Source organism: Calliopsis andreniformis, chromosome 8, assembly GCF_051401765.1.
Source record: "Calliopsis andreniformis isolate RMS-2024a chromosome 8, iyCalAndr_principal, whole genome shotgun sequence".
NCBI classification, from domain to species: domain Eukaryota; kingdom Metazoa; phylum Arthropoda; class Insecta; order Hymenoptera; family Andrenidae; genus Calliopsis; species Calliopsis andreniformis.
In genome coordinates, this window is record NC_135069.1 from 124,334 (window position 1) to 149,727 (window position 25,394).

General features: G+C 39.2%; 7 protein-coding genes and 1 long non-coding RNA gene across 12 annotated transcripts; 3 read left to right on the forward strand and 5 right to left on the reverse strand.

Annotated features, from left to right (window-relative positions):
• Nucleotides 1-315: 315 nt before the first annotated feature.
• On the reverse strand, nt 316-3,998 carry LOC143182598 (lipase maturation factor 2). Its single transcript, XM_076383694.1, has 11 exons — nt 3,879-3,998; nt 3,555-3,796; nt 3,036-3,219; nt 2,852-2,953; nt 2,518-2,711; nt 2,249-2,427; nt 1,813-2,062; nt 1,534-1,739; nt 1,188-1,428; nt 827-1,044; nt 316-710 (listed from the first exon to the last, which is right to left on the reverse strand). Exons 2-11 carry the CDS (start codon nt 3,646-3,648, stop codon nt 432-434), a joined length of 1,947 nt encoding a protein of 648 aa, XP_076239809.1. The 5' UTR covers nt 3,649-3,796; nt 3,879-3,998; the 3' UTR covers nt 316-431.
• Nucleotides 2,706-4,024, forward strand: LOC143182600 (uncharacterized). Its single transcript, XR_013002490.1, has 4 exons — nt 2,706-3,103; nt 3,197-3,242; nt 3,400-3,762; nt 3,840-4,024. It is a non-coding gene; the product is annotated as an uncharacterized LOC143182600 (long non-coding RNA).
• A 549-nt stretch (nt 4,025-4,573) lies between these two features.
• LOC143182427 (protein PET100 homolog, mitochondrial-like) lies at nt 4,574-5,087 on the reverse strand. Its single transcript, XM_076383403.1, has one exon. The coding sequence runs from the start codon at nt 4,842-4,844 to the stop codon at nt 4,578-4,580; it is 267 nt and encodes an 88-aa protein (XP_076239518.1). The 5' UTR covers nt 4,845-5,087; the 3' UTR covers nt 4,574-4,577.
• Nucleotides 5,088-5,227: 140 nt separating this feature from the next.
• Nucleotides 5,228-13,829, forward strand: LOC143182410 (uncharacterized). The gene is made up of 9 exons (XM_076383375.1): nt 5,228-5,585; nt 5,822-5,992; nt 6,143-6,276; nt 6,369-6,513; nt 6,606-6,737; nt 6,864-7,093; nt 7,175-13,199; nt 13,280-13,338; nt 13,425-13,829. The coding sequence occupies exons 1-9, from the start codon at nt 5,543-5,545 to the stop codon at nt 13,515-13,517; spliced, it is 7,032 nt and encodes a 2,343-aa protein (XP_076239490.1). The 5' UTR covers nt 5,228-5,542; the 3' UTR covers nt 13,518-13,829.
• Nucleotides 13,830-14,071: 242 nt separating this feature from the next.
• On the reverse strand, nt 14,072-15,419 carry Ssb-c31a (single stranded-binding protein c31A). Of its 4 annotated transcripts, none has more exons than XM_076383400.1 (4): nt 15,278-15,419; nt 14,825-14,906; nt 14,452-14,668; nt 14,072-14,373 (listed from the first exon to the last, which is right to left on the reverse strand). In XM_076383400.1, exons 2-4 carry the CDS (start codon nt 14,873-14,875, stop codon nt 14,291-14,293), a joined length of 351 nt encoding a protein of 116 aa, XP_076239515.1. In that variant the 5' UTR covers nt 14,876-14,906; nt 15,278-15,419; the 3' UTR covers nt 14,072-14,290. The 4 variants fall into 4 exon arrangements, with proteins under 4 accessions (XP_076239515.1, XP_076239513.1, XP_076239516.1 ...); XM_076383398.1 differs by having other exon boundaries at nt 14,825-14,896; nt 15,278-15,417; XM_076383401.1 differs by lacking the exon at nt 15,278-15,419 and adding an exon at nt 15,094-15,148 and having other exon boundaries at nt 14,825-14,896.
• A 1,099-nt stretch (nt 15,420-16,518) lies between these two features.
• LOC143182415 (transmembrane protein 181) lies at nt 16,519-19,481 on the reverse strand. 2 transcript variants are annotated; one of them, XM_076383381.1, is made up of 13 exons: nt 19,329-19,481; nt 19,059-19,220; nt 18,874-18,977; nt 18,641-18,790; nt 18,450-18,552; nt 18,222-18,375; nt 18,042-18,122; nt 17,851-17,950; nt 17,571-17,698; nt 17,321-17,470; nt 17,081-17,183; nt 16,770-17,000; nt 16,519-16,676 (listed from the first exon to the last, which is right to left on the reverse strand). In XM_076383381.1, the coding sequence occupies exons 1-13, from the start codon at nt 19,334-19,336 to the stop codon at nt 16,519-16,521; spliced, it is 1,632 nt and encodes a 543-aa protein (XP_076239496.1). In that variant the 5' UTR covers nt 19,337-19,481. The 2 variants fall into 2 exon arrangements, with proteins under 2 accessions (XP_076239496.1, XP_076239497.1); XM_076383382.1 differs by lacking the exons at nt 17,571-17,698; nt 17,851-17,950.
• Nucleotides 19,482-20,004: 523 nt separating this feature from the next.
• LOC143182414 (pre-mRNA-processing factor 17) lies at nt 20,005-22,904 on the reverse strand. The gene is made up of 8 exons (XM_076383380.1): nt 22,591-22,904; nt 22,269-22,485; nt 21,849-22,175; nt 21,568-21,782; nt 21,211-21,474; nt 20,992-21,125; nt 20,488-20,709; nt 20,005-20,405 (listed from the first exon to the last, which is right to left on the reverse strand). The coding sequence occupies exons 1-8, from the start codon at nt 22,798-22,800 to the stop codon at nt 20,228-20,230; spliced, it is 1,767 nt and encodes a 588-aa protein (XP_076239495.1). The 5' UTR covers nt 22,801-22,904; the 3' UTR covers nt 20,005-20,227.
• A 172-nt stretch (nt 22,905-23,076) lies between these two features.
• On the forward strand, nt 23,077-24,712 carry LOC143182420 (BRISC and BRCA1-A complex member 1). Its single transcript, XM_076383392.1, has one exon. It carries the CDS (start codon nt 23,423-23,425, stop codon nt 24,341-24,343), a length of 921 nt encoding a protein of 306 aa, XP_076239507.1. The 5' UTR covers nt 23,077-23,422; the 3' UTR covers nt 24,344-24,712.
• The last annotated feature ends 682 nt before the right edge of the window (nt 24,713-25,394 follow it).

Genomic DNA, 25,394 nt, shown 5'->3' on the forward strand with positions numbered 1-25,394 from the left:
TGACTCTAAGCGAACAATTCTGATGACAATTTTTAATTTTTTAATTAATCGCGCAAAATAAATATATCGATACTTTCCGTATTCTTTCAACGACGTTCGTCACCGTACATACGTACATACATACATACAAACATACTCGTTGCAGCAGTTACTTCTACGTTTCTACGAGTACGTCGCGCGCGTTGCTCGTACGTATGAAAAAGAAAAAAACAATAAATTATCGTATGTCGAATGACTCGTACGTCGTAATATGGGATATAGAATATACGTATGTAGTACGCTACTTTATGAGAGAAATCGGGACGTAAGAGGTACGTACGTGACGTACTGTGTGTATATAAATGTAGTACTTAAATGCGATTCGTTGTTAGATACAATATCATCGTTAGCCGATACACGCTTGGAACACGCGCTAGAGACTAATTGGTTAATTATTTTTTCTTTAAAATCGAATCGTTGTAGTTAGTCATAATAATTGCACAGCCTGTCGTAAATACTGCCCACAACTGAAGACTAGCTTCGATTTTATGAACCACGGATCTAACGCTATCTAGAAGTAGTTTCAGTGGTTCGTTCGTAACTTTGAAAGCTGGCTTGTCCTGAATAATCTTCATCTTTGACAAATATTCGATGAGAGGCGGATGGTCGTGACTAAATATAGGGAAATATTCTTCGATCTTTTCTCTTGTCCACCAAGCTTGCTTATTCCACCTAATAAGGAAAGAGAATGGTAAATAGGTAAGATGCTGCTGTACACGCATGTTTTCGATTGAATAATATGATTGGACGCGATCGAAGCAGCACGCATAAAATGTAAAGATACTTCCGATTGACTCCACGGGGTGTAGTGATAACGATAAAGGCTAGCTTTAACGTATCTCGGCGGTTTCTCGCGGAATGGATTTTCCACGTTATTCATTAAAGCTAACACTTCCGGCTGACCGCTTAGAAGGCGATAAGTCAACGACATTAACCAAGGATTCTGGTGATAAGTACCCAATGCGGCGAACCACATTTGCCAGTCGAGACGTGGTTGGTGAGGAGCTAGAAAACGAAAAAAAAGTAAAAAGAAAAACAATCGATACCTGTTTGCGCTAGTCTCGTAACAATAGTATCGCGACCGTACCCTCGCGCGCTTTACCCGTATTACAGCGTACGCGTGGAACAATTTTATTAAAGAAACTCACCAACGAAAGGCAATGAATTGTTAATGTTTCCCGGCTTATACAAAAATTCATATTCTTTCCACGGTCCATCGATGTTATCGCTGCCTTCGATGATTACTTCTGGTCTACCTTCCACTCCCGTCATACGTCTAAATAATCCGTAACTATTCACCAAACGGAGATGTTCGATCCGTCCGTGTATCTGTTTCAGTTCAACCGGTACGGTCGAGTTATGAGAAGGGTGCAGCGTAGCGTACGGTACCTGAGTAAAATATGAAGAACGTGAATTTCGTGTAGAATAAATTTCAACTTCTAAACGGTCACGGTAAACGCGTTAAAATACGTGTATGATCTTGTATAGACTCACGATACTTATAGTAAAAATAAAGCAAACTGCTGCTGCGTATAGGCTCGTAACGAACGTGGTAAAAATTTTATTTCGTATCCCTTTCACCGTTAACAATGAATTGACTATCGCGTCTGCTATCGTAAAACCGAGAGACGCCACGCCGATGTAGATGGAAATTAGAATCGCACGTGATAAAACGTAATCGAATTGCTCTTGTGTAAATGCTAGAAATATGAAAGAATGATAAAACTGTGGGATACGATTTACTCGTTGTGCTTCGCAAGCGTGTGTACGTACTGATATTGCTTTGAATCGTCCAATTATCTGTAATTCTGAGATCGTAATATACATACGTTCCATACAATATTCTCATATAAACCAGAACACATAATATCGTCGAGAGATAGTTGATGGCATCGTAGGTGACGTTTTTAGATTTTTTTTTGTAAAAGAATTGGTCATCGAGCAAAGAGATGCATAAACAAATAGTTAGGAAATTAAAAAAGTTATAGTTGCCGGTAGCTATAATATGTATTTGGAGAAACACCTGAAACAAAATCAAATTCTAGTAGTAACGATAAGGTCAATGGACGATGGATAATGATGATATGATAATGATGATGATGATGATGATAAGAGGAACATCTTTAGCGTCAGATTAAGAAAAGAACCGAGGTTCGTGACGATGTTTTGCTGTCGAATCTAATTTTGGTGTTGAATCGTATAGATTTACCTGCGTGTAAAATGCCGTTATTCTCACTTTTCTATTTGGGAAGAAAAATAAGAATGGAACAACGAGTTCGATGATATTGACAACGACAGTGGTGAAGCGTAAAAACCATGTTGGCAAATGATGTGCGTACCATGCTAATGGAGTAGGTATACATTGCGATTCAAAATGCACGTTTAAAGCTGAAACAGGTTTATAATACGTAATAAATGTTACTTTTCGTTACGCGTTATACATGATACTTCTTTGAAAAAGAGAAGGAAACGTTTTACCGTCCAACTTCCACCATATTGGACAACCGGAAGTAAGTTTCACTACTCCGCTCGAAAACATTAAACGGAAAAGTAACCAACGTATTGTCCAGAAAGTCACAGCGTCGCTTGGCGTGTTCGTTTTACTACGCTGAATGTACCAAATCGGCGATACGAATATACATAAAAATCCTGCTTCTAATAAAAGCACATCCCTGTAAAGATTAAGAAAGATACAACGTTACTATGCACCCTATAATTGTACGCTTGCTTCGACTTATGAGTCGCGAAGATAAGAAAGGTTCTAAGACGAACTACCTTTGATATTAATACGAAAGATCAATGGTGTACTTACCATTGAAACCACATAAATGTCTGACCAATTTGATAAAGAGAATAATATAGTGACCAGAGCGACGCGAACACTAGTGCGATACAAAACCTTTGCGAAACGAACCTGTATACGATAGAAGAACATTTGGTCACGTTACGTTACTATCTTTAACCGAATCGAGAGCGTGCTATTTAAGATTTCTTACCCAGCGAAGGAAAGGAATACTCCGACGAGCGATAGTACATCCAACATGTATTCTACGTTCAGTCCAAGGTAGGGTGCGAACCACAATAACGTTGGTTTCTGTTTTAATTTGTGAAGCAGAGGTGTACGATTTTTCAGATCTAATTGTGTCCTGGCTGGTAGGATCCCATTGTCGCCGTACAATCCTTTTCACGCAAAACAGAGATACGTACGTATGTTTATTTAGGAGATAATTCTTTTGTTGGAACGACAATAAGATAACATGAAGCATCTATAGCCTGCTTCTATCTCTATGTAGAACATGATTTAAGAGAAAAAACTAAATAACGAAATTGCAATTTAATTTGTCGTGTCCTATCCCATAGGAATATATACATGTTACGTATGGACAGAGTTTTAAACTCAAACGTTCGTCGATTGCCTCGCAACGACGGTACGTCGTGCTCAAAACTAAGGGTTAGAGATAAAGGAAAAGTACGCGAGGGTATAAAGAAGATAAATGAAATTTTCATCTACTCACCGGGTATTTGCAGATAAAAGCTAAGAAATGCAAAGAGATATATGACGCATATACCTCGTAAAAATAAATTACGAGTATACCGCACTTGTGCCATTATTAATTTAGGGTATATCCTGTTCTATAACTCCAAGGAATAAATATTTGAATGTGGAGAGAACGATGGAAGTTGAAACGCAACGTCGAACCTATCGTCCGAGATAGGTTCGAGGTATTAGCTTCCTTAGTTACAATTTCTTTCGATCCTACAAATAACGATTTAGTCATTTATACATTTAATTATTTCAGCTTCGGCGAATTTCGATAAACGGTTGACAAAATGCATACCAGCGGATTACCGTTCCTTTTACACGCATTCTGATTCCATGTGCGACTTTGTTTTAATTCGTCTACCGATCGTACGATGACGCTGTAACCTAACCCTTGAATCAAAAGTCTCTAGACATGTCGTCGACACCACGCCGTGATCAAGCGGTCAGATTACTGATCTCTATACGTACAGATCAGTGGTGGTGGTGGTGGTGGTGGTGGTGGTGGTGGTGGTGGTGGTGGTGGTGGTGGTGGTGGTGGTGATGTCTGCGATATTTGGTTAAGAAATTTTACGGTAAAACTAACGTAGGTGGTTCATGATAAATTTATGTGTCAACGTATCTGGTATTACCGAACGTTTGACGAGGATTTAATGAAAAGGAAAGAATTAAAAATGTGCAAGTTTAGAAAATATTTTTCTTGCGATAAATAAAGAATTTTTGTTAGTCAATATTATTCATTTATTGAATCCATCTTATGCTACGGTAATTCTATCGACGTTGAACTAGAATGACATCTCTCAACCGAACGATACGTTGTTGTGAAAGTCTGTCGAATACTTTTTCCATGTAACAAATTCAATTGATAGAAACGATAAAACGATACAGTAGCGAACGTACGTAGGTACGTAAGTACACGAAGCAACTCGTTTAACATTTTCATTTCAGAGGATCTAGATTCTATCGAAATTAAATTGAGAAATGTATGCGTGTCAAGTTACGCTTCGATCATTTGTTTCGCTTTTGTTTCACGGTATTGCTCTTCCATTCTTCTCAATTGATTCAGTTGTTTTTGCCGATTCAATTTGTCGATATACTCGGTAAATTCCTCTTTCTCCTTCGCTATATTTGCAGGGTAATATTTTTTCTTTTGCTCGGTTAACCATCCTTCGATGTTCTCTCCGTGATTGAAATAATGAAATATTCCAACTGGAAACGAAACGTATAACATCATTCGTCCAACCTCCGTTTGCCACTTTCCCATGATTCGTATATTCGTAAAAAGAATTCTATCGAACAAATATTGTGTCACTATAAACAGAGTAATTATTTCGTTTCGTTATTTGCACAAGTAATCGATAGTAATTGTGATTATTCGTTCTTATGCCTACGAAACGTATGTATATACGCTGTACGATACAAACAATACATATGCGTGTGACTACTACGTTCCTATCTTCCTAACCGCGATAAAAAATGAAAGTCTCGCGAAGTACACAATTTTTCAAATTTCCTAGGAAAAGGACTTCTAACGACTTGAATTATGTATCGACTTTTAAGAAAATGGGCTTCTTCCTGTTAAATGTCTCGCACAGTGTCGTCGTGTTTATACGATGGTATTGCCGTGAGTGTACTACACTATGGTACTTTGTAGCGTAGGTAGGGAAAATATCGTAGTGACAGCCTGTCACGTTGGTACGATTGCTGGGCTAAAAGATAATAAAAGTATAAAAGATGCATGATATATAGATGCATAAAATGTAGTATGCGGAATACATAAGTATAGTACAAGTGTGTATGTATACGAGAATACGAAATTCCTCCCTTGGCGTGAAGAGAACGTTCAAGATTCGGTTAGCAGGTACTGCTCATTTTTAAAAGTGCCTTTTGGGTTTTCGAAGCTGTGACGAAACGTCATGAACGTGTGATTAAATCGAATCGCGCGAAGATTGTTAAAACGCTATGGAAACATTATTGCCATCGGAAATAGCTCGATTGGTTCTCGGTAAGTCACGACGAGGATTTTGAGCGTCTTATCGTGATAACCTGTGTGGCGGGAATATAAATACCTTACGATTGTATAATGATATATGTTCAGATTGTAAAATGAAACGTGTATTATATTACGTACATAAAAAGATGTTGTGCAAATTACAATGCACAGTTTACCGTCGTCGTTACGAACAACTGCTTTAGTTGATTCATTTTAATTTCGACGATTGTTTGAACGATTGATTTCAGGCTACCTTGAAGATCAGAAATGTATTGAAGCTGCTAAAATATTTTTAGAAACATCCACGCATTTGCAAGAATGTCGTACAGTAATTTCCAATGGAAAACGATTTAGTACCAGAGTCAATGGAATGTCTTTGATAGATGTCATTGAAAAATTTGTTGCGATAAATGCAGCGAGTAAGTTAAACAGAATTAAGAATCTTTGTGAAATTTACCGGTATAGAGAGTAGATGTATGTTCGTTCTCATAATTTTTCCACTTAAACGTAAAAGAACAATTGGTCTGTAAGTATCGGTTAAGTAATAAACATGTCCTATGTTGGGATAGTTCAAGAACGGCTTAGTAAACTCATGGATTGCGAACAGTTGAAGCATTGCGGAGATTTATTGGAACAGTTGAAATTTCTGATCGAAGAAACTCGTGGGCAACGTTTTGTTGTCAATATCAATGTGCCGTCACAGGTAAGGAAAGGAAACTAGTAACGAAAAAATAGTTGTTTAACTTTGTACGTACTATGTATATATCTGATTTTATAGCAGTCTCGTGTTTGCAGACTAGTTTCCAAGTATGCAACGGTTCCCCGATAATATCTAGCAGTACTCGCAAGAGACGTCACAGTAATAGCGATCGCGAGAGATGTAAACGTACAAAAGTAGTATCGGACGCGTCTCAACAACCCGAATCACCCTCCTCTCGAGGTAGAGACAGTATGTTCGAGTACAGGTTCGCGTATTGAAAATAGATATTTTCGTAATAACTTCCTAACTGTAAACGATTACGTTCGTTACAGTGACGAGCATCGATAGCATCGAAACTACTCCATTAGAGAGTCTGCCTGGACACGCGAATGCTTTTGAGCAGTCTAAGCGTACCGCTGATAATAAGGAAACGGAGAACGCTAGCTTTCGACGAAACGATCAAGGTCTGTTTCTCTCAGTTCAATACATCGTTATATCGTGCATCTCGTACGATTTCGAGAACGATAAATGGTGAAATTAAACGGTAAGAGTAACTGTAATGATAATACGGTATTCTATAAACTCGATAGGTGACGATCCAGATCAAGATGAAATAGAAGCTCGTAACGTAGAAAGAAACGTTGCGACGAATAGTTGTCGCGAAGAGAGTAACGTAAAGAGCTCGCTCGAGAAATGTACTGCTGCTACAAGCACGGAAGAATTATTAAGTTATTCGTGCGTAGAAGTTCAAACGAATACCCCGTACGATACTCCTGAATCGGAATCGGAAACCAATGACGAGCCTATAGAAAATCTCAGCGTAAGTATCACAGTGTAGTCTAGAATTTCGTAGAACAACTACTTGGCTGCTTAACTAATCTTTCATATTCTACTACTGAAGCTATTGACAAAAGAGCTGTTGAATCGTACAGAATTACAAGAGCGTATCGCTGAGAATATTAATAAAGCGATACTTCCAACCGATACCTCTGTGAGAGATGAAAGTTTGAACGACTCTGTGAACGGTGAAATAGCGAATACTTCTACAGTGGCGGAATTAAATAACGCGATTAAAGCCATCGTAGAGGCTACGGAGTCCGATCCGGTGTTTGAAGAATTTCTAGATGAAATTATTGGACCGTGCATGGAAACCGACACGAGTCCCGACGAGGATACCGAGGCTAATTGTAAGTCGAAGACATTTCTTAACGGCGGGTCACGTGAAGAACAATTGGAAATGAACTCGAACAACGTTAGTTCGCCAGAACCTGTGATCCTAGACGTAAAATTAGCAACTAATCAAATGGACGAAACAGAGTTGCCGTTGAAACACAGACTTCGCAGTTCATCTAGACAACAAAATATTCGAGTCGAGGACGAGCAACGAGAAGAAAACGAAGAGAAAGAACGCAGCAGCTTGGAGGATCAAAATGCTGCCGCTGTGTTGAGCATAATAAATGTCAACATTGCTAACAGTACATCGACCAACGATGAGAAAATCATCTTGGACGCCTCTAAGGAAAGTACATGTTCGGACAATACGAATAGTGAAAGAAGATTGCCAACTTTCGATGGCGGTGCGGTCAAAGAAATAGAAATCGCGAAAATGATAGGCATCGATAGTCAAAGTAAAGGCAATAGTAACGATACAGTGGTTGAAAATACGCTTTATAATTTGGAATCGAAGGTAAAAAAATTATCGGTGAAGCGACCACGAGCGGCGAAACCTAAACGTGAATCGATCGTTAACGCAAAAGACTACGCGACACCTGAGCAAAACGTAATGACAATGCCAACATTAATAGTGTGTTCGAAAGAAGAGATAAGCAATATATTGACCACAAATTCAGTTTATCCACCGCCAACCCATTCTATAACATCTACTATAAATTCACGGTTTATTCCTATCGTTCCTAAGGATCCTACGAATAAAGTTAGCAAAGGTCACGTAGAAACATTGTATTTAAAAACTGTGAACGTTGCTCAAAGAGTGCCGCCTCCACCGCCTCCACCACCACCACCACCACCACCACCACCACCACCACCACCACCATCGCTACCACCACCACCACCATCGCTACCACTGCCACCGCCACCAGCATCAGTAACACCACTTCCTAGTGTTGCGAATGATCCGAAGAACTTGACATCTTGCACGGCATTCCAGAAATGTCATACAAGAAGTGAGAATGAAACAGACGATAAAGTAAAAAGCACTATTCGGAATATAAGCAGTTTAGTTAGTCATTCGATCGTAAATCCCATCGTGTCTGCTAATAATAAATTGATTGTCGGAGAGTCGGTAACCCTTTATAATAACGAAAATAGCGCGAGAACACTTTTAGACAGTTCCAGCATGCCTACGATAAACGTGGAGGACAACGTTAGCCTATCCGGTACCGGATTATCTCCTTACATCAAATTTAATTGTAATAAAAGTAACAACCCACGTGAAAGCTTGTCGGATATCGATTTGACGCCTATTGCGATGCAAAACGCGCAAGTAATCGCATCGTTTAAAAGCAACATTGTCAAAGATCAGTCTGCTACGACTTCAAAAATCACCGACAACGATATAATCAGCAAACGAACTCCGAGGACTTTGCTAAGAAGTAGATCGAAGAATCATAGATTGAGCTTGTCAACGCCGAGAAGAAGAAACAGTCACGTGAGAGCGCTCGATTTCAATACCCCTATGAAAGTGCTCGCTACGTCCAGTAACAAGATAATTAATGAAAACGAAAACGCACAGTTTTCACCTAGATCTGTGAAACACGCAGCTATTAGATCTGTACGCAAGACTTGTCTTTTTAAATCACCACCATTCTCCAATACTGCAGTATCCGCGCATAAAATTAAGAGTCCTTTGAAACATTGTCGGCCTTCCAAGCTTCCCATAACTATGAAAGGTCCTGCGACAAAATTGATGACTGATTTACGGAAATGTAACGATGTAACAGTCGTTACGGAGGATAATATTTTTTCACAGAAAACTGTAAATGTCTCTTTCGAAAATGAAAGTTTGTCGAAACCGTTGAAAGCTTCGAAAGACGCTTGGGACGCAGATTTGCGAAAAGCTCTACAAATATCTACAAACAATGAAAATCAGGATCGAACGATGAAATTGTCCGTTTCGAAGAGGAAAGAGGATAAGATTGGTACATCGAAGAAAAAAGAATGCGGTTTGAGAATGCCAAAAGCGAGGTATAAAAATTCAATGAGGAAAAATACGATCGATAGAAAAAACTCGTGTGTAATGGAACGAAAACCCAATAAGATAAAAGGTATAAAGTTGAAGAATACGAATACACTAGCCCCAGAGTCGACGAAAACAAATACCGTAATCACGAACGTTGATCGCATTGTAATGGATAACAGCGACAAGACACGGAACACTTTGCAAGTACACATAATCGACAAATCGAAAAATGTTTTGGAGCAGAACGTTAGTGATTTGTCGATAGAAAAAAATGAACACGAAGTGACGATAACGGTGGCGGCGTCGCGTATGACAACGACAACGGCAACGGCAATGGCAACGGCAATGGCAACGACGACAACGACGACGACGACGACAATGACGACAACGACACTGACAACAACTGATAATTTAAAGTACGAAAAAAAACGCGTAAAGAAGTACGCACAATTGAAAACATTGAAAACTAGTTTAACTAAATACGACGTTGAAAAGAAACATAATTTAGGGGGTAATATAATTTCCATGGATGCCATGCAATACTCAGAATTTGCGCAGCAAACGCTACAAATGTCCGACTTGGTTGATTTAGAAACACCGAGAAAATTTGAAAGTACTTTCGGTGTGCCACCAACGCCCAGGTTACTTAGTCCCAGCAGCAATGCAACGCCATTCCTGAAGAATAACGAAGATTCCAGTAAAGTGCGTAGCTTCATAAACACTCCAGAATTTCCGACAACTCCTTGCATAGCCTTAACTCCTAAATTGTCGGAGGAAACATGTACAACGGATGATACGAAGAAAGAAACATTCAACTCTTGTTCTCCATACTACAAACCTACTTCCGAACAAAACGAAGAGGCTGAAAAATTATCAAAATCAACGTTCACTGCTGCTAGCCCCCAAAAATCATCTACAGTTATTTCGCAATATGAACAACAGTGTGTGCCTTGCAACATTATTAACTCTACGAACATGTATCAAACTTGTGTTTCTGCAAAATTAGAAATAACGCAATTCGAAGTGATCAAAGAAAATCTTCCAAAAGAAGATGCCGTGAAGGAACTTAAAATATCATCTAATTCTCGATCTTCGACGTCTCGTACGAAATCGAAAAACAATTCTATCAACGATGGTATAACAGAGCGTACAAGTGAATGTACGATAACTGATCGCGACGATAAATGCACATTTACGAACAGCGAAGAATCAAACGACAGCGATGCCTCATCCTCATCTAATTCGTCTTCGACATCCTCTTCGTCGTCGTCGTCGTCGTCGTCGTCTTCTTCTTCTTCATCGTCGTCGTCGTCGTCGTCGTCGTCGTCGTCGTCGTCGTCGTCGTCATCCTCGTCGTCATCATCGTCTTCGTCGTCAACATCCTCGTCTTCGTCGTCGTCAACGGCAACTTCACCTCCACCTCCACCTCCACCTTTTTCTGCTTCCGATAACGCAAATCCAAAGAACACATCGACAAAGCCTTTTTCCAAGATAACGTGTCAAAAAATTTGTAACGAGATTTATACAGGTCCGAGCGAAACTGCGAAACGAAATGTTACGAGTGTTATAGAAACGATCATCTCGGAAAATAGTTCGTCAAAGTTAAAGATCGATGCAATGGATAAGCTGTGTACAAATGACGCGAAAGAAGCGACTGTTGCGTTAAGGAAGTGTGAATCATCGCCGTCAAAAGTATTTTCAATATCGAAGAACGAAGAAGAGTCGAAGTACAGTAGTAAGGATACGCCTGCTAAAGATGAAACTCTATTGAACGAAATGGATATTTCTGAAACTCCTAGCAGTTCTAAGATTGGCGTGGAAAATCTAACTAATTTGTCTTCAAAAATTTCAGCATTCATAAGTTCAAAGAATAGGACAAAATTCTCGAATGAAGAATTATCGAAGGAATTGGTTGGAACGAAGCAGAAATCGGAGGCAGTAAACGTACAACGTGTGAGATCAAACGCCTTAATTGCCTACAAATCCGTTAAACCTATAAAACGTTCTTCCGTTTTGCGGAAAGAACAGAGATCTAAGACCATAGATGACAAATTAGTTTTACAGTTGGAAGCGAAACGTCAGCGTATAATGGCCAAATTTAGAGAAATTCCAAAGTCTAATTTAACTGGCGTAAAAGTTCAGCAGAGGCACACTATTCTAAAAGGAAGAAATGAAGGTAAACTGAAACGAAGGAATGAGCAATGTAAGCGAGAGAAAAGAAATAGTGATTCGTTTAATGAAAAGAAAGAAAAGAGGAAGAAGAAGAAGAAAAAGGAGATGGAGTCTAGTAGCAAGAACAAAAACGACGACAACGACGTAGTATCAAAATCATCGTTCGCAGATTGCGCGATCGATGCAGCGATGTGTGTTTCGGAAAATTTGGAAATGCAAAGTGAAAAACGTGACGACGATAAGATCATACGCGATAAGTTTTCAAACTTAAAAGTCGCAAAGCATACGAACGTCGAAGCAGAGAAGAATCTGAAACATGGTAGCGACGTGCCTGCTAAAGATATCGCGACTAATATTGAGGATAATATATTGAAAATGACAAATGTTACGGAGAAAGGACAAATCGCAAAGAAATTAGAAGCGACAGAGAATCAGGGAGGAGAACGTGTAACCGTAGGTATAGATGATGAACAATTAACGACAAGTAACACGATCATTAGCGGCGAAATTACTTGGCAAGAAAAGTCCGAGGAGATACAAAGCGCGCATAATTACAACGAGGGTCACGCGTTTAAACTAAAGGAGTACTCGAATCGTAGTAGTAAACCGAACAATATATTAAAATCGAAGGTGGATCAAGTAAAACGAGATTTATTTAGCGACGAAGAGAATGATCATAAAACGTCTAGTTCGGTGAAGCTGCCGCTTGATGATAAAAACGGTATTGTTTGTGTTCAAGTGCCTGTTATTAATGATGTTGCCGCCGTTGCAACTACTATCGATAGTAATGATACCATTGCTAACGTTGTTAATTGTAATACCGCCATTACAACTGCTACTGTTGCTACTTCTACTACTGTTACTACTGTCGCTACTGCTACCGTCTCTACCACTATTATACGTACTACTGCTACTAATGCTGCTGCTATTAATACCAGTGATAGCACGTCTATCGAAACACCTACGGAGAGTAGTGTAGGTTCGAAAAGTTCCAAGGATTTGTCTCACGTTCTTCAATGTCTGCAACTAGTTCCTACGTACAAAAATGCTTGTACGAAATCAGCTGAACAGAATGATAAAGCGGATCTTAACGCAACTACTATACCTAATTCGGTGGAGTACCATTTTCTATACGATGAGAATACGTCCTTTAAAAAAAGAAGACGAAGATATAGTAGTCGCGAATTAGAATTTCAAATAAATATAATCTTAAACGATCAAGATTATTCAAAATGTGTTAAAGTAATGACAGCTACCGATTACGAGGAAATATTCAACTTACCACCGAAATCTAGAAAACGACTGACAGCTAGGAAGTCACCCGTTAAAAATGAAAGTATTTTCGAATTGCCTGAGAAAATGTCTGTTAGCGTATCAACGATGAAAACGGTAGATGTGAAACCTTTAGCTACATCGTCTCCTATCGATAAAACGTTTAGGCATAAGGTGAAAAAAGTTGCTATTAAAACGTTCCCCATAAATGAAAAAAATAATGAGCTGCAACAAGACTGTAAGAAGAAAATAAAAATGGAAAAGATTCGCGAAATCGATAAAGGTAATTGTTGTTTGTTCGTTTAAAATATTATTATCTAGGTAAAAAATTTGACGTCAACTTACCGAAATATTGATTCACAGACAATTGTATGGCGAAAGTTAAAAAAATGAAATTATCCGAAGCAAAAGAGCCTAAACAGGTTCGTAATTAATTGATTCGTAATTTATATAAAAAAAAAGTTTTCATAGTTGCGAAATGAAGGTGCAAGAAAAGCTTTGTTTTCAGGTCGAAAAACGGCATTGTTCAACGGATCCGCGAACGTTGTTGAATAATTTAGATCTGGATAAGTTTTTAACGTCTGTTCACGGACCAGTTTGATAATTAAGAGATCGACTCCATACAGTGTTGATAAAGTTATAAGCACGTCGAGCGTATTATTTATACGCTCTCATAGCAACGATGTATATATACGACATCGGTGTTGCTCTCTTTCGTTCTCTTCCTGCTCTCTGTACAGGCAGAGATCATATTTAGAATTAACACGCGCGCGCGCGCACACATACATACTTATATATGACGAGAATTGAACTTTATCGAATCCTTTCAAGGTGTCTGACGATAAAGCTCGATTGGAAATTAGATTTTATATACGCGTATATACATTTAATAGAAAAGAAAGTCTGAAACGTTTGATGTCGTGCAGTACAATTAAACATCGTTATTCTTCCTTCATTTCCTTCGCTCCTTACAATTTGCCGTAATCGTTTAAAAACCAGTGTTTCGTAACTGACATCTCCTTTTTCGACGCAATGGAAAAGGGTACGAGTGTGAACACACGTTTCGTTCCACGTTCGCTCTCTAAACTCGTTATGAAACTTAACGAACGTGTTACACTCCACTTTGTACATAACGTTTTACATTAAATAAGTAAAAATAGCTAATTGCGATATTTATTAGAAACATTTGTACTTGACAAACAGAGGAAAACGTTGGGGGAAATAACTAGAAGCAAAAATCGCGTGAAATACGATAAAATGAAAAATCGATACACACTTCTTTCTTTCTTTGGACAGTGAAATAGTCACGCGTCGACGTTGCATCGATTTATGACATTGAATGTGTTGAAGCTGTCCATTGACAAAACCGAAAGTTTAACATTTAGCTTTTACAGCTTTGTCTACGTCTTCCACAACGGATAACAATTTTCGCCACTGTGCCATGTTAAGGCAGATTCCTGTACAGAAAAAGAATATTTTTTGAACTTGTTTCTTTTGCTTTACCTTTGGTTTGAAGTTTTATAATTATCTAATACCTTTTTTTCCTGGCTTTAAATTCGCATCTTTATCGTAATACATTTCTCTAATGTCTACATACAATTTTCCCTTAAAGTCTCGTACGCTGATTTGTCTGTTATTTCCAAGATCCCAAACAGTGTCTTCATCCTCGACTGACTCTTTTTTTGGCTTTTTTGATACTTTTTCTTCTTTCTCATCATTTTGTCTCTTTTGTTTTTTCTTTGCTTGTACTTCCTTTTGAAAAAAAATAAAGCCCATTGTAGAAAAAATTCATAAGATAAGAAGCTGAGTCAGTGTGCTCTTTCAGGTATTAAAACCTGTCAACTAAATCTCAAATGCGATGGTTGTCTATAATGTGAACACTTGTAATATTCGCGATACGATACGTACCTCTTCGCTACTATCGTCATCGCTCGACACGTACTCTTTTGACTTTGGCATTTTTTATACTAGCGTGATCACCTAAAACAATCTCAGGTAAAGCAAAAGATCATCTTTAAATGAAAAAATCACATTACTTACACACAATATTATTATTATTATTTATGCAAAATTAATGCGATGAATGAATGAAATTGTTAGGTACGTTGAATAAAGTCAAATGGGCGAGAGCGGTCAACGAAGAAGGAAAAACGAGAGAGAAAAAGAGAATTTGTAACCTTCGAATAACATCGATTAAACGAGTCACTTTTTAAGAATGAGAATTCAATGCGACAATGGAGAAAGAACGAAAATTAAAGTTACTGATGCATATATACGATTAATGTTTACTATAATCTTTTATGTTGAAGCTGTAACCAATATGTCGGTACAAATATATACGTATGTACTTATATTATGTACCTTCTATAAATATATTCCGATAATGTAAAGCGATGCAGCGATTTAGAAAAAAGATTCACTGAATCGTGTCAGGATACAATTATGTCCTGAATTTCACCAACGAGGAACGAAACGTTAAAGAAGGACTCAAGATGCAGTACTCTAAAGACACGGTTAAACAGTTACAGCAGCTATTCTCACGTTTCGTGTTACGTCCATGTTCACGACCATTCACGACGTCCAAATTCCGGTTCGAATTGCGAATATCGATTGCCGTTTCTCTCTCTCTCTCTCTCTCTCTCTCTCTCTCTCTCTCTCTCTCTCTCTCACTGTCGACGCGAGCTACGCTACTTACGTCTTCCCTTGATAAATGAGGAAATCGAGGGGAAAATGTGTAGTAATATCAAATGTATGGAGAGCATTAAACACCGACGTCCATTGGTTAGGTATTTTTTGCAAATTTTTAGAAAATTTTCTTTAAAGTTTACAACTCCGTATTACAAGGTAACGATGGAGGGAAAACATTTTTTGCGTTAAACTTTTAAAAGAAGCCGATAAATGATTAGGCATTTAAGAGATACATAGGGATTTGCATATTATACTAAACAAATTTTGCATGTAGGTACGTAGTAGTAAAGGTACAACAAAATAAGAAAGCAATTTTTCTATTTTTTCTTTTCTTTTTTTTTGTCAATGTACATTTACATGTAATTATTTGTAACGTTAAAAGATTCGTTCCCCTTATAAACGATGCGTTGTAACGTATTACACAGTATATACGTTACGTGTTAACGTCGAGTTAATGACAAAGATGAAGCAAATTGCTTTCGCCCTTGTACATACATCGAACATTCCCATAATTCCTATCGAACACGTAACGCTAACGATACGCGTTATTATCCGTGAAACGTACGTAATTCTTCTACATACATAAATACGCTGCTCGAACAAGGGGTGCAACGATGCGACATCTTTATAGCTACATGTTTGCGACTAGAAATATTATTTGTAGTATCTCGTGACAATAACGCGTTATTTATTTCGTATCTCGTATCGTACTTTCGTATGTACACGAATGTATAGAAATAATATCGATCTAATGTATCTTGTATTTCACAAGAACACGCGTCATCATCGAAGATCATCCTCGTTCCGTTGCGTTACATTTGTCAATTTAGTATCACACTTTTCATATTTGATGAGGACATTCTCCTGTTTGTTCTCGCTCTATGTACTCGACGAGGACACCGAGGAATTCGATTTTAAACATCATCGGCCGGCATTCGAGATGCGCGAGTCAAGGGCCGTCGACTGTCCTCATCCGATCCGTATGTAATCTCTTCGTCCGATCCATAAATAACATCTTCGTCGGAATCGTTGATCATAGAAAATGCAGGATTATCCTTCGTAATAGTAGAGTCTGGAAATGAATCGGAGAATCTTGTATCTCTGATGAGATACGTATGCATAGTTTATCTTTCGCTTGACTCGAATACACACGCGATGTACTTACGTTGACCGTAGACTTGTTGATGCGAAGGAGCGTACACATAAGCCATTGTGTACAAGTAAAAATTCAGGAGCCCGTACAAAGCCATAAATTGAGCCGAAGAACGATAATAAGTTGTGAGACGAGATGCAAAACTATCTTCGAAAATACCAGCTCCGAATTGTCGCGCAGTCACGCAACCGCAAACCGATGAAACAACTCCGGCAAGTAATGTTAGAAAGCGTAAACGGAGATCTGGAAGGAACGATGATGTGCATAGAGAGATGTCAAATGTAAAGCGCGTGATATAAAGCAAGGGGTAACGTAATTGATACCAAAGTACGGCATGGATCGCAATTCGCTGTACGCTCTTAATATCAGGAGAAGCAGATACGCAATATAAAAACCTCCTACTGTGAAGAAAAACACTTTGAATCCCTGTAATCATGTAGATCCTTATTGCTCGCTAGAAATTCGCTAGTATCATCGGTCAGATCGAGTCTTTCTCTCTCTCTCTCTCTCTCTCTCTCTCTCTCTCTCTCTCTCTCTCTCTCCCTCCCACCCTCGAAACTTACAAAATAATTAGATGTATCGAGAACGTAATTGTAAGTAGGATCTTCCAATTCCGTGCAACGAAGCCAAGTTGCTAGGACGAGGGCCGAACACCATAATAAACCCACCACTAGTACTTTTGGCAAATAAAATGTCACAAGACGTCTTTCGTTCTGTTAGGAGGAAAGAAATTATAATTAGGTTGAATACACTTGTATGACACAGTGTGACAGGATTTGTGCGCAACGTACGAACAGAAGGAAATGATCGAACCTGTCGGAGACCGTGATAGACGCACAACCAAAACATGAGAACTGCACAGAGGAAGGTCGTTTGCAAAATTGCATCTACCATACCAGGTACCCAAGAATTGAGCAAAAACGTCATAGGAAACAATGGATCTGGATAGATACATATAAAAATATACATATATGTGTCCGTTACAATTCATAGAAATATAGAAATATTTGTAGTATAGAAATGGGAGCACAAGTAATTATATCGCGCGTGCATAGACGCGTATCTATCGTTAATCTACTGTGTTAGGTCTTACTGTTATATAAAATTAGTAATGGAAGTAATATAGAGATCCATTTTTGTTCTATCGACCAATCGTGCAGCGGATATTTTCGAAGGGAATGTCCAAACCAACACTGAAACATCAACGAAGCGTAAAACGGTATACATATTATGTGCGTCGATATTCCGAATAACGACAGCCGAATGAACAGCTCTGTTCCTTACCATAACTCCAAATGCGGTCAATAGGAAGATAAAACGAAACCAAATCTCGAGCTCCGTAAACGCTGGATTATAGTTCTTGAACTGTGAACGAACAAGAATATTATTTAAGTACGATCGCCGTTTCGATTCTGGAAAACATTACGTTGCGACGTCCTATTTTGGTTCGTAGCGCTTACTGACGTAGAATGTGAGTTCACGTATGTTATAACGTTGATGGAAGCTCTCAAGTCCATGAAAACGGACGGTAATTATATAGCGACTGTAATCGAGAAATCCGAGGTGAGCAACTACGAGTTCCTCGCACGTCTGTCTCTCGCACTTCAAATGCCTGGTTCTACGGAGGAAACAAGCAAAGCGTCGCCTTTTAGTCGAATTCGTACAACGCACTACCTAGTCTTCGCTACGCACCTGTTGCGACCGGTTTCCGAAGGCAGAACAGGCATAAGCTTATGATCGGTAGTAATACCATCTATAGAGATACCAATTTGGAAACTTTCGTCGTATCTTTCATCTGCAACATTCAAACAGCAACGATGATGATTTACGCGTTTAAGAAGAAACTTACTATAAACTTTTTCATCGTTTCGTAACCGTGATACCATCGTTATTAGACGTCAGCAATTTTCCAATGACCCATAACTGTTGACTGTAAGCTGATAACAAGGGCGTTTTCATGATAAAGGGGCCAGTAGCTACTTCGCTACCGTTTAAGCGAGCCCTTTGTTCGATAGTGGACGTAATAGGGGGACCTGTATCGGAACGACAGAAGAAAAGTATGCGTATCATCGGTATTATCACCTTTCTCTAGAAACTGCAGCAAGTGGTTGCATACCTGCCAGTCCAATGAATACAGCTAATCCGAAACAAGCAAAGAAAGCAACAAATACCATAACGAACTCTCTCTTATGCATAGAGTACAATCGCATCTGCACTGATCTGTAACGTGTAATCGACATTATGTAGAATGTGTTAAAGTTACCATATGGTGTTTTCTTTCTTTCTTTTTAATGTAAATACCTTTCGCATCGATCATGATGGTAAGCAGGTGCAATGTATTTGTTGAACTCGCCAAAAAGATCACCAAACTGCGAAAGAACGTTTCTGACTCTGAGATTCCATCCTGGAGAGGGAAGCTGATACGAGTATCCTAACCCAGAACCATCCATCTTTACGTCGATCCTACGACAAAGTTTCAAATAAAAGAAATTTTATTCGTAAAAGAGTTTGCGTTTATAACGCGCAACAACAAATATATTGGTATGTACGTAGCAGCAGAAATCATATTACCTTCCCATTTAACAACGACGGTACGACAGATTTTTTCTTCGCGGTCTAGAAATGTTTGCAACAACATTGGCCGGTATACCAAAATTTTATAAGCTTGAAAAGTTAAACATTGAGGGATGAAGTTTGAAAGATATAGTCGGAAATATAAAGAAAAAATAGGATGAAACACGTACGATGCGCGCAACGAAAACGACAGACATTACATCGACGCGTTCTGTTCAGTTCTCAGTTCTGTTATTGATTTTTACGAGCTCTAATGCGACACGATACATAGAGGGTTGCTAACGTGTCGCATGGCCTCGCCAACATTTCTTCTCGCATGATATGGATTGGATTGGACGAACAAATTGGACGAACGATGGATTCTAAAAGCGATAAAACAATTGGTTCCTCGAATTGGAAGAAAAATTGGCATAACATAGATTATGGATACTTAAAAGCGTTGATCAGTTGGTGGAATAGCAGCTGGAATAAATGTTTATTTAAGTTGTTAGTTGAAATACATATGCAGATCACGGTAAAGATGATATTACTTTTCGAAAACAACCGCGATCGTTGCAGAAACTACACGTGTATGTATGTATGTATGATGTATGTATGTATGTATGTATGCATGTATGTATGTATGTATGCATGTATGTATGTATGTACGGGTAATAAGAGAAACAAGTGATCGTCAGCATTATTAAATTAATATATCAGTTTATTGTTGAAAAATGTTGACGATTCACAAATAACTGATAAATCGCAAATCGGTTATGAAATATTTGTTGGAATAAACCTCCCTTCTGCATATTTCCATCCTTATTAGTAGGTACGTTTTGCGATAGAAAAAATTATATACAAGTAGACAGTTACATCTACATTCGTTTCTAGAGAGAAAAATCGGGAATGGTCTCTTAATCCCAGTATTTGATCTTTCCATCCCAACCGGCCGTTGCCAGTCTCGAAGGCTCATGAGGATGCCACAATACACCGATGCAGACACCATCGTGTGCTTTCCATTTTTTGTACAACTTTGTCGTTTTCCAATCCCAAATGTAACATTTTCCGTCTGCATCGCCCGACACGAGATAACTAAAGAAAAGGATAAAAACGAATAATTGATTAGAAGGCGCGTCGCGCAAGCGAAATCGTAAGTTAGAAATAACCCTCTCACCTCATGTCAGGAGAAAAATCTAAACCGCACGCGTAACCAGCAACCATGTGACCCGTGAACGTTTTCTTACGATTCATTTTAAACCTGTTCAGCGCAGAGAATATCACAATTTTGTTGTCCATACTCTGACAAGCGAGCCACTTTTGATTCGGAGAAGGTGTAACCGCAGGCATAGAATGCATGGAAGGATCGGCTATGTACTTCATATCGACTGGTATATCCCTATATTGAAAAACATGAATGAAATTTCAATGAAATAGATGAAGAAAGGAACGGTTAGAAAGATAGCTTTCGCAAAGAAGGAAAAGTAAAAAGGAAAGAAAAAGGGAAAGAGGAAAGAAAGGGAGAAGGAGAAGGAGAAGGAGAAGGAGAAGGAGAAGGAGAAGGAGAAGGAGAAGGAGGAGAAGGAGAAGGAGAAGGAGGAAAAAGAAAAGGAGAACGACAACGATGACAATAGATCCGTAGCTATCGTGACTATCAGTGCAAACGACCTGAACGACGTACCATTCCCAAACTCGTAAGCTCTTATCGTCTGACGTCGTTACAAATCTGCGGTTCTCATCCACAAAAGTTATCGTGTTCACAGCCCCCAAATGTCTGTCGTATTCTTGTGTTATTTCGCCGGAACGAACGTCCCACTAGAAGAAACAATGCGTGTAAATGATTGTTAAAAGATTAATCGAATTTCGAAGAAAATTTGTCGCGCATATGCTTGCAACTTACGCAAATAATCTTTTTATCGCTAGTGCCTGCTACGAATAAGTGTTGCTTGTCCGGATCTGGATTAAATTTCACACAATACGGAATCTTTCTGCTTGTGAATCGACTTATACAAGCGCCAGTTTCCGTGTCCCATAATTTTACATAACGATCGTATCCTGCTGACAAAAATCTCTTTCCATCGTTATCGAAGCTTATATCTCTCACGGCTTGGCGATGTCCATAATAGGTTCGAATACACCTCCTGTCTTTATAAACTTCCCATAACTGTGCCCAAAATGATGCAAGTGAAAAATTTTCAAGCTCGTTCGTATCTAATTATTCATAATGATTGTCGTAAAAAATAGATGGAATACGTACCTTCACTCTGCAATCCATACTACAAGAAAGCAATAAATGCGCTGTACGCGGATACCATCTGATTTGTGAAATACCCTTGGTGTGACCCTCCCAAGTATGAATTTGCTCTTTCGGTAAGAAACATTTGTCAGGCGGCGATTCTGATCTTAAATTCACCCCAACATCCTGAGGGGCGTGTAAAAACGATCTTCCCTGATAATCCACACTGTCTTTGACTAGAAAACAATTTCATCTTTAGAGGGCCCATGTTAGATTCAGAGTAAAAATGGTTACGATCATACTGTGTAGCACTGTCTTTTCCTCTAGTGGTTTTTCTTCCGTTGGTTTTCCTCTTCTGTTTCTTTTGGCCAATATCTCCTCCAATTCCGCAGCTTCTTCCTCCGTAGGTTTTACTACTCGCTTTTCATCTACATATCCACCCCATGGACCCAAAAATCCTTCTATATCCGCAGGATCGTCGTTTCGGTGTCTTTTTCTCTTATCCGATGGTCTCAACGTCGTACTTTCGAATACAGTTTTTCCACCTGATTCTTCTGCCGCTTCTTTCGCTCCGATAATCGTTCTACCCTCCTCCGCGCTACCGTCTACGGTCGGATCTAATGCATATCCTGAGAACAGACGAGAGTAACCGACGAATGAAGAGGTGTAGGCAGTGTCGAGAAAGAATCACGATACGCGATCGATTCGATGGTAATACGTACCGTAACTTGCAAAAGTCCGTCTCTGATTTTCAAACTGAAATTCGCTTATATGTGCTTTTTCTACGTATCCGGAGAGCATATTCTTGACGGCACGCTGTTGCTGAGTCTTAAACGGATTCTCCGGTCCGATATCCGGAGCGAACAGTTCTTCGTACTTAGGATTGTGCAACACTTCTGTCGTGCACGAATCTACATGCCTCGCGCATAATTCTGTTCCCTGCAATATATTCAAGTAGTTCAAGTCATTCGTATAATATGGATGAATCAGATTTCGAAAAACGATCGCGATAGAAAAAGCGGTAAATGCACAAACGTAACGTACCGTCGGCACCACTTCCGGCGCAGAGCAAATACGCTGGTTGATGATTGTTGTTATTTTTTCCGACGAAGAGAAAAGCTCGTCGATGGTAGTAGGGACAGCATCGAGTGTTGTGTTATCAACGTTACATTTAACCTTGCTGTTCGCATTCTCGTGCTCGTCTTCCGACTCGCTGTTATTATCGCTGCTACCGTAATCTTTTAAAGCGAGCATTTCCTTTCGATAGAATCGTCCGTGAAATAGTTAAAAATTCATCTGGTCGCGATCATTGAACGATTCCAAAATGAATCGCGCGTAAACGCTGATTGTTGACAACAGACGACATAACATAACCAATAACGAAATAACATAACTGCACATAACTATAAGGCAGAAACTTTCCTTTCACAAGACGAAAACAATGATAGGTATTCGGCAAAGTCGATTTCGTGGCGACACCCGTCGACATCATCGAACACTAGACAAAGCACGAGACAAGTAGTATATAGTAGGGACACTAGAGACGAGCAATATCAGCGTCAACGGAAATCTTGTCCACCTAATCTGTCTCCTGTCCTCGCTAGGAACGCTGCGAAAAACAGCATGAAATAGCGATCCAATCTAGGACACCAAATTTCGTGGCATTCGAAGATTCAGTCGTCACTGGTCGTCACTGTCGTCAGTGATCGTCACTTCGCCGGAGTCAGAGTCGGGAGCAAACGTCGCAAATATATCGCATGCAATCGCATGTGTATTCGATATTCCTATCTGTGCTACAAAATCTTGCGTACGAAATTATACGAAACTAACGTGACGGTGATATTGTCGAACATTATATGAAAAAGAACGATACAAAATGTCGAATATGAGTAACAACAGCGGTAATGACGACAACAAAGGCAACGACAGCAGTACTAGCAATGACAGTAGTGACAATGGAAATAACAACAACAACGACAACAGTAGCAGCGATAACGATAACAATAGTAGGGATAATAAACCAGCTTATGTAGCCAAAGAAAACGTTGAATCGATGCGACATTTACCGAGCGTGAATTTACCCGAAAAAATTTTATTCGTGATCGACACTGTAAGAGAAAAAAACTGCACACCTTTCAAACTTTCCACAGGAGCCAAATATACGCCTTTGTTTATGATCAAACGGGCCATTGAAAATTTTATCTGTATCAAATCGACCATTCAACGCAGTCACGAATATGCGTTAATGATTCTAAACTCTCAGGGTGCTCTGTGGATTAGTGATTTTACCAATAATATCAAAAGCATCGTTAATCAATTGGATGTTTTCGACGAAGACATTCTGGAAGACAATGAAAAGTCTTGTGATTTTTGTCAGTTGTTTGAACAAATATTATCGAAGTTACAGTGTTTACAGCCGAAGAAACGCATTTTCGTTCCACCGATGTTTGTCACCAGAGTAATTTTGATATATTCACGATCTAATTGCGTTCCAAAATTTCAGACAGATAAAAAATGGTTAGAGAAGGTTACAGAAAATCCTTATTTATTCATCGACGCGTTATACGTACACGAACCTCCATGCTCGGACAATTTATGCGAAGAAATCTATAAAGAGGTAGCAACGTTAGATACGACAAACTTGTCGTACATATTGGAAGTGGGAAGAAACGCGGCAAAGTTACACGACAACATGGCAAAGTTATTGGCTCATCCTCTGCAACGGCCGCCTCAAAAAGACGCTTGTTACACAATTTATCCATTTTCTAGCTCGCAAGAGGTACACGTTAATGTATAGAGCCATAATGTTTGTCAGTGAGTATAAGTTAATCGTATAAGTCGATATATAAACAGTATATATGTATATGTGTGTGTGAGTGTGAGCGTGTGCGCGTGCGTGCGTGTCGTGCGTGTGCGTGCGTGCGTGTCGTGCGTGTGCGTGTCGTGCGTGTGCGTGTCGTGCGTGTGCGTGTCGTGTGTGTGCGCGTATAAGTGCCTTGTAACACCGATGGAAGCATTTTATCAAATATACGCGTAAACTATATGTATTGATCCATTGATACTTATCGATTCTTGAACAATTTGAATAGAAAATATAACAGGAGTATAATATATATACAAATATTGATAAAACGGGATATACCGAAATTATATAATACAGTGGATCGTTGCACGCAACGGTAATGTATAAACGTAAGCACGTATCGGTCAACTTAGAGATTGATATGTATGCGAGGAAATAAGTACAGGGAATTAAATCGAAATTATGTGAAAACGCAAAGAAGCATTAACTTTTTGCACAGGGGAACAGAGGACGCAAGCAACTCGGTTCATCCATGAAAATCGTATATGTAATTATGAAATATGTATTTCTCCATCGAGAAGTATGTACACACGATCGTTGAAGCGTTTTCGTTCGTAGTGTAGCGACTAGCACTACCATTCACCCTATCATAAAATCGGGAAGCGACGAGTCGGCCGGGGTTTTTCCCGAAGGTTTGTAGGGAGGAGTTTTCGCCAAGGTTACCCATCTGGGAACCAGATGTATGTAGGCCTGCGTTTCGTGCCAGGTAATTTTTCCGCGCGTATTGAAGGGACAAGAGTCAAAAGGATAGACGAGCGGACATTCCTTGACCGAGACTCGAACCCGCCAGGTCGCTGTCGATCTATCACTCAGTTTTTTTGTACTTGTTTTTCACGTCGTATGTTTGACGATTAAAAGAGTGTGGTATATATTTACGGAGTGAATTCTTATTTTTGTTACCTACCACCTCAGTAGTAATGATACTTGTTTTATCGATGTTTTTCTCGTTACCGTATAGCGAAAGATCAGCGAAGCATCAGATTGT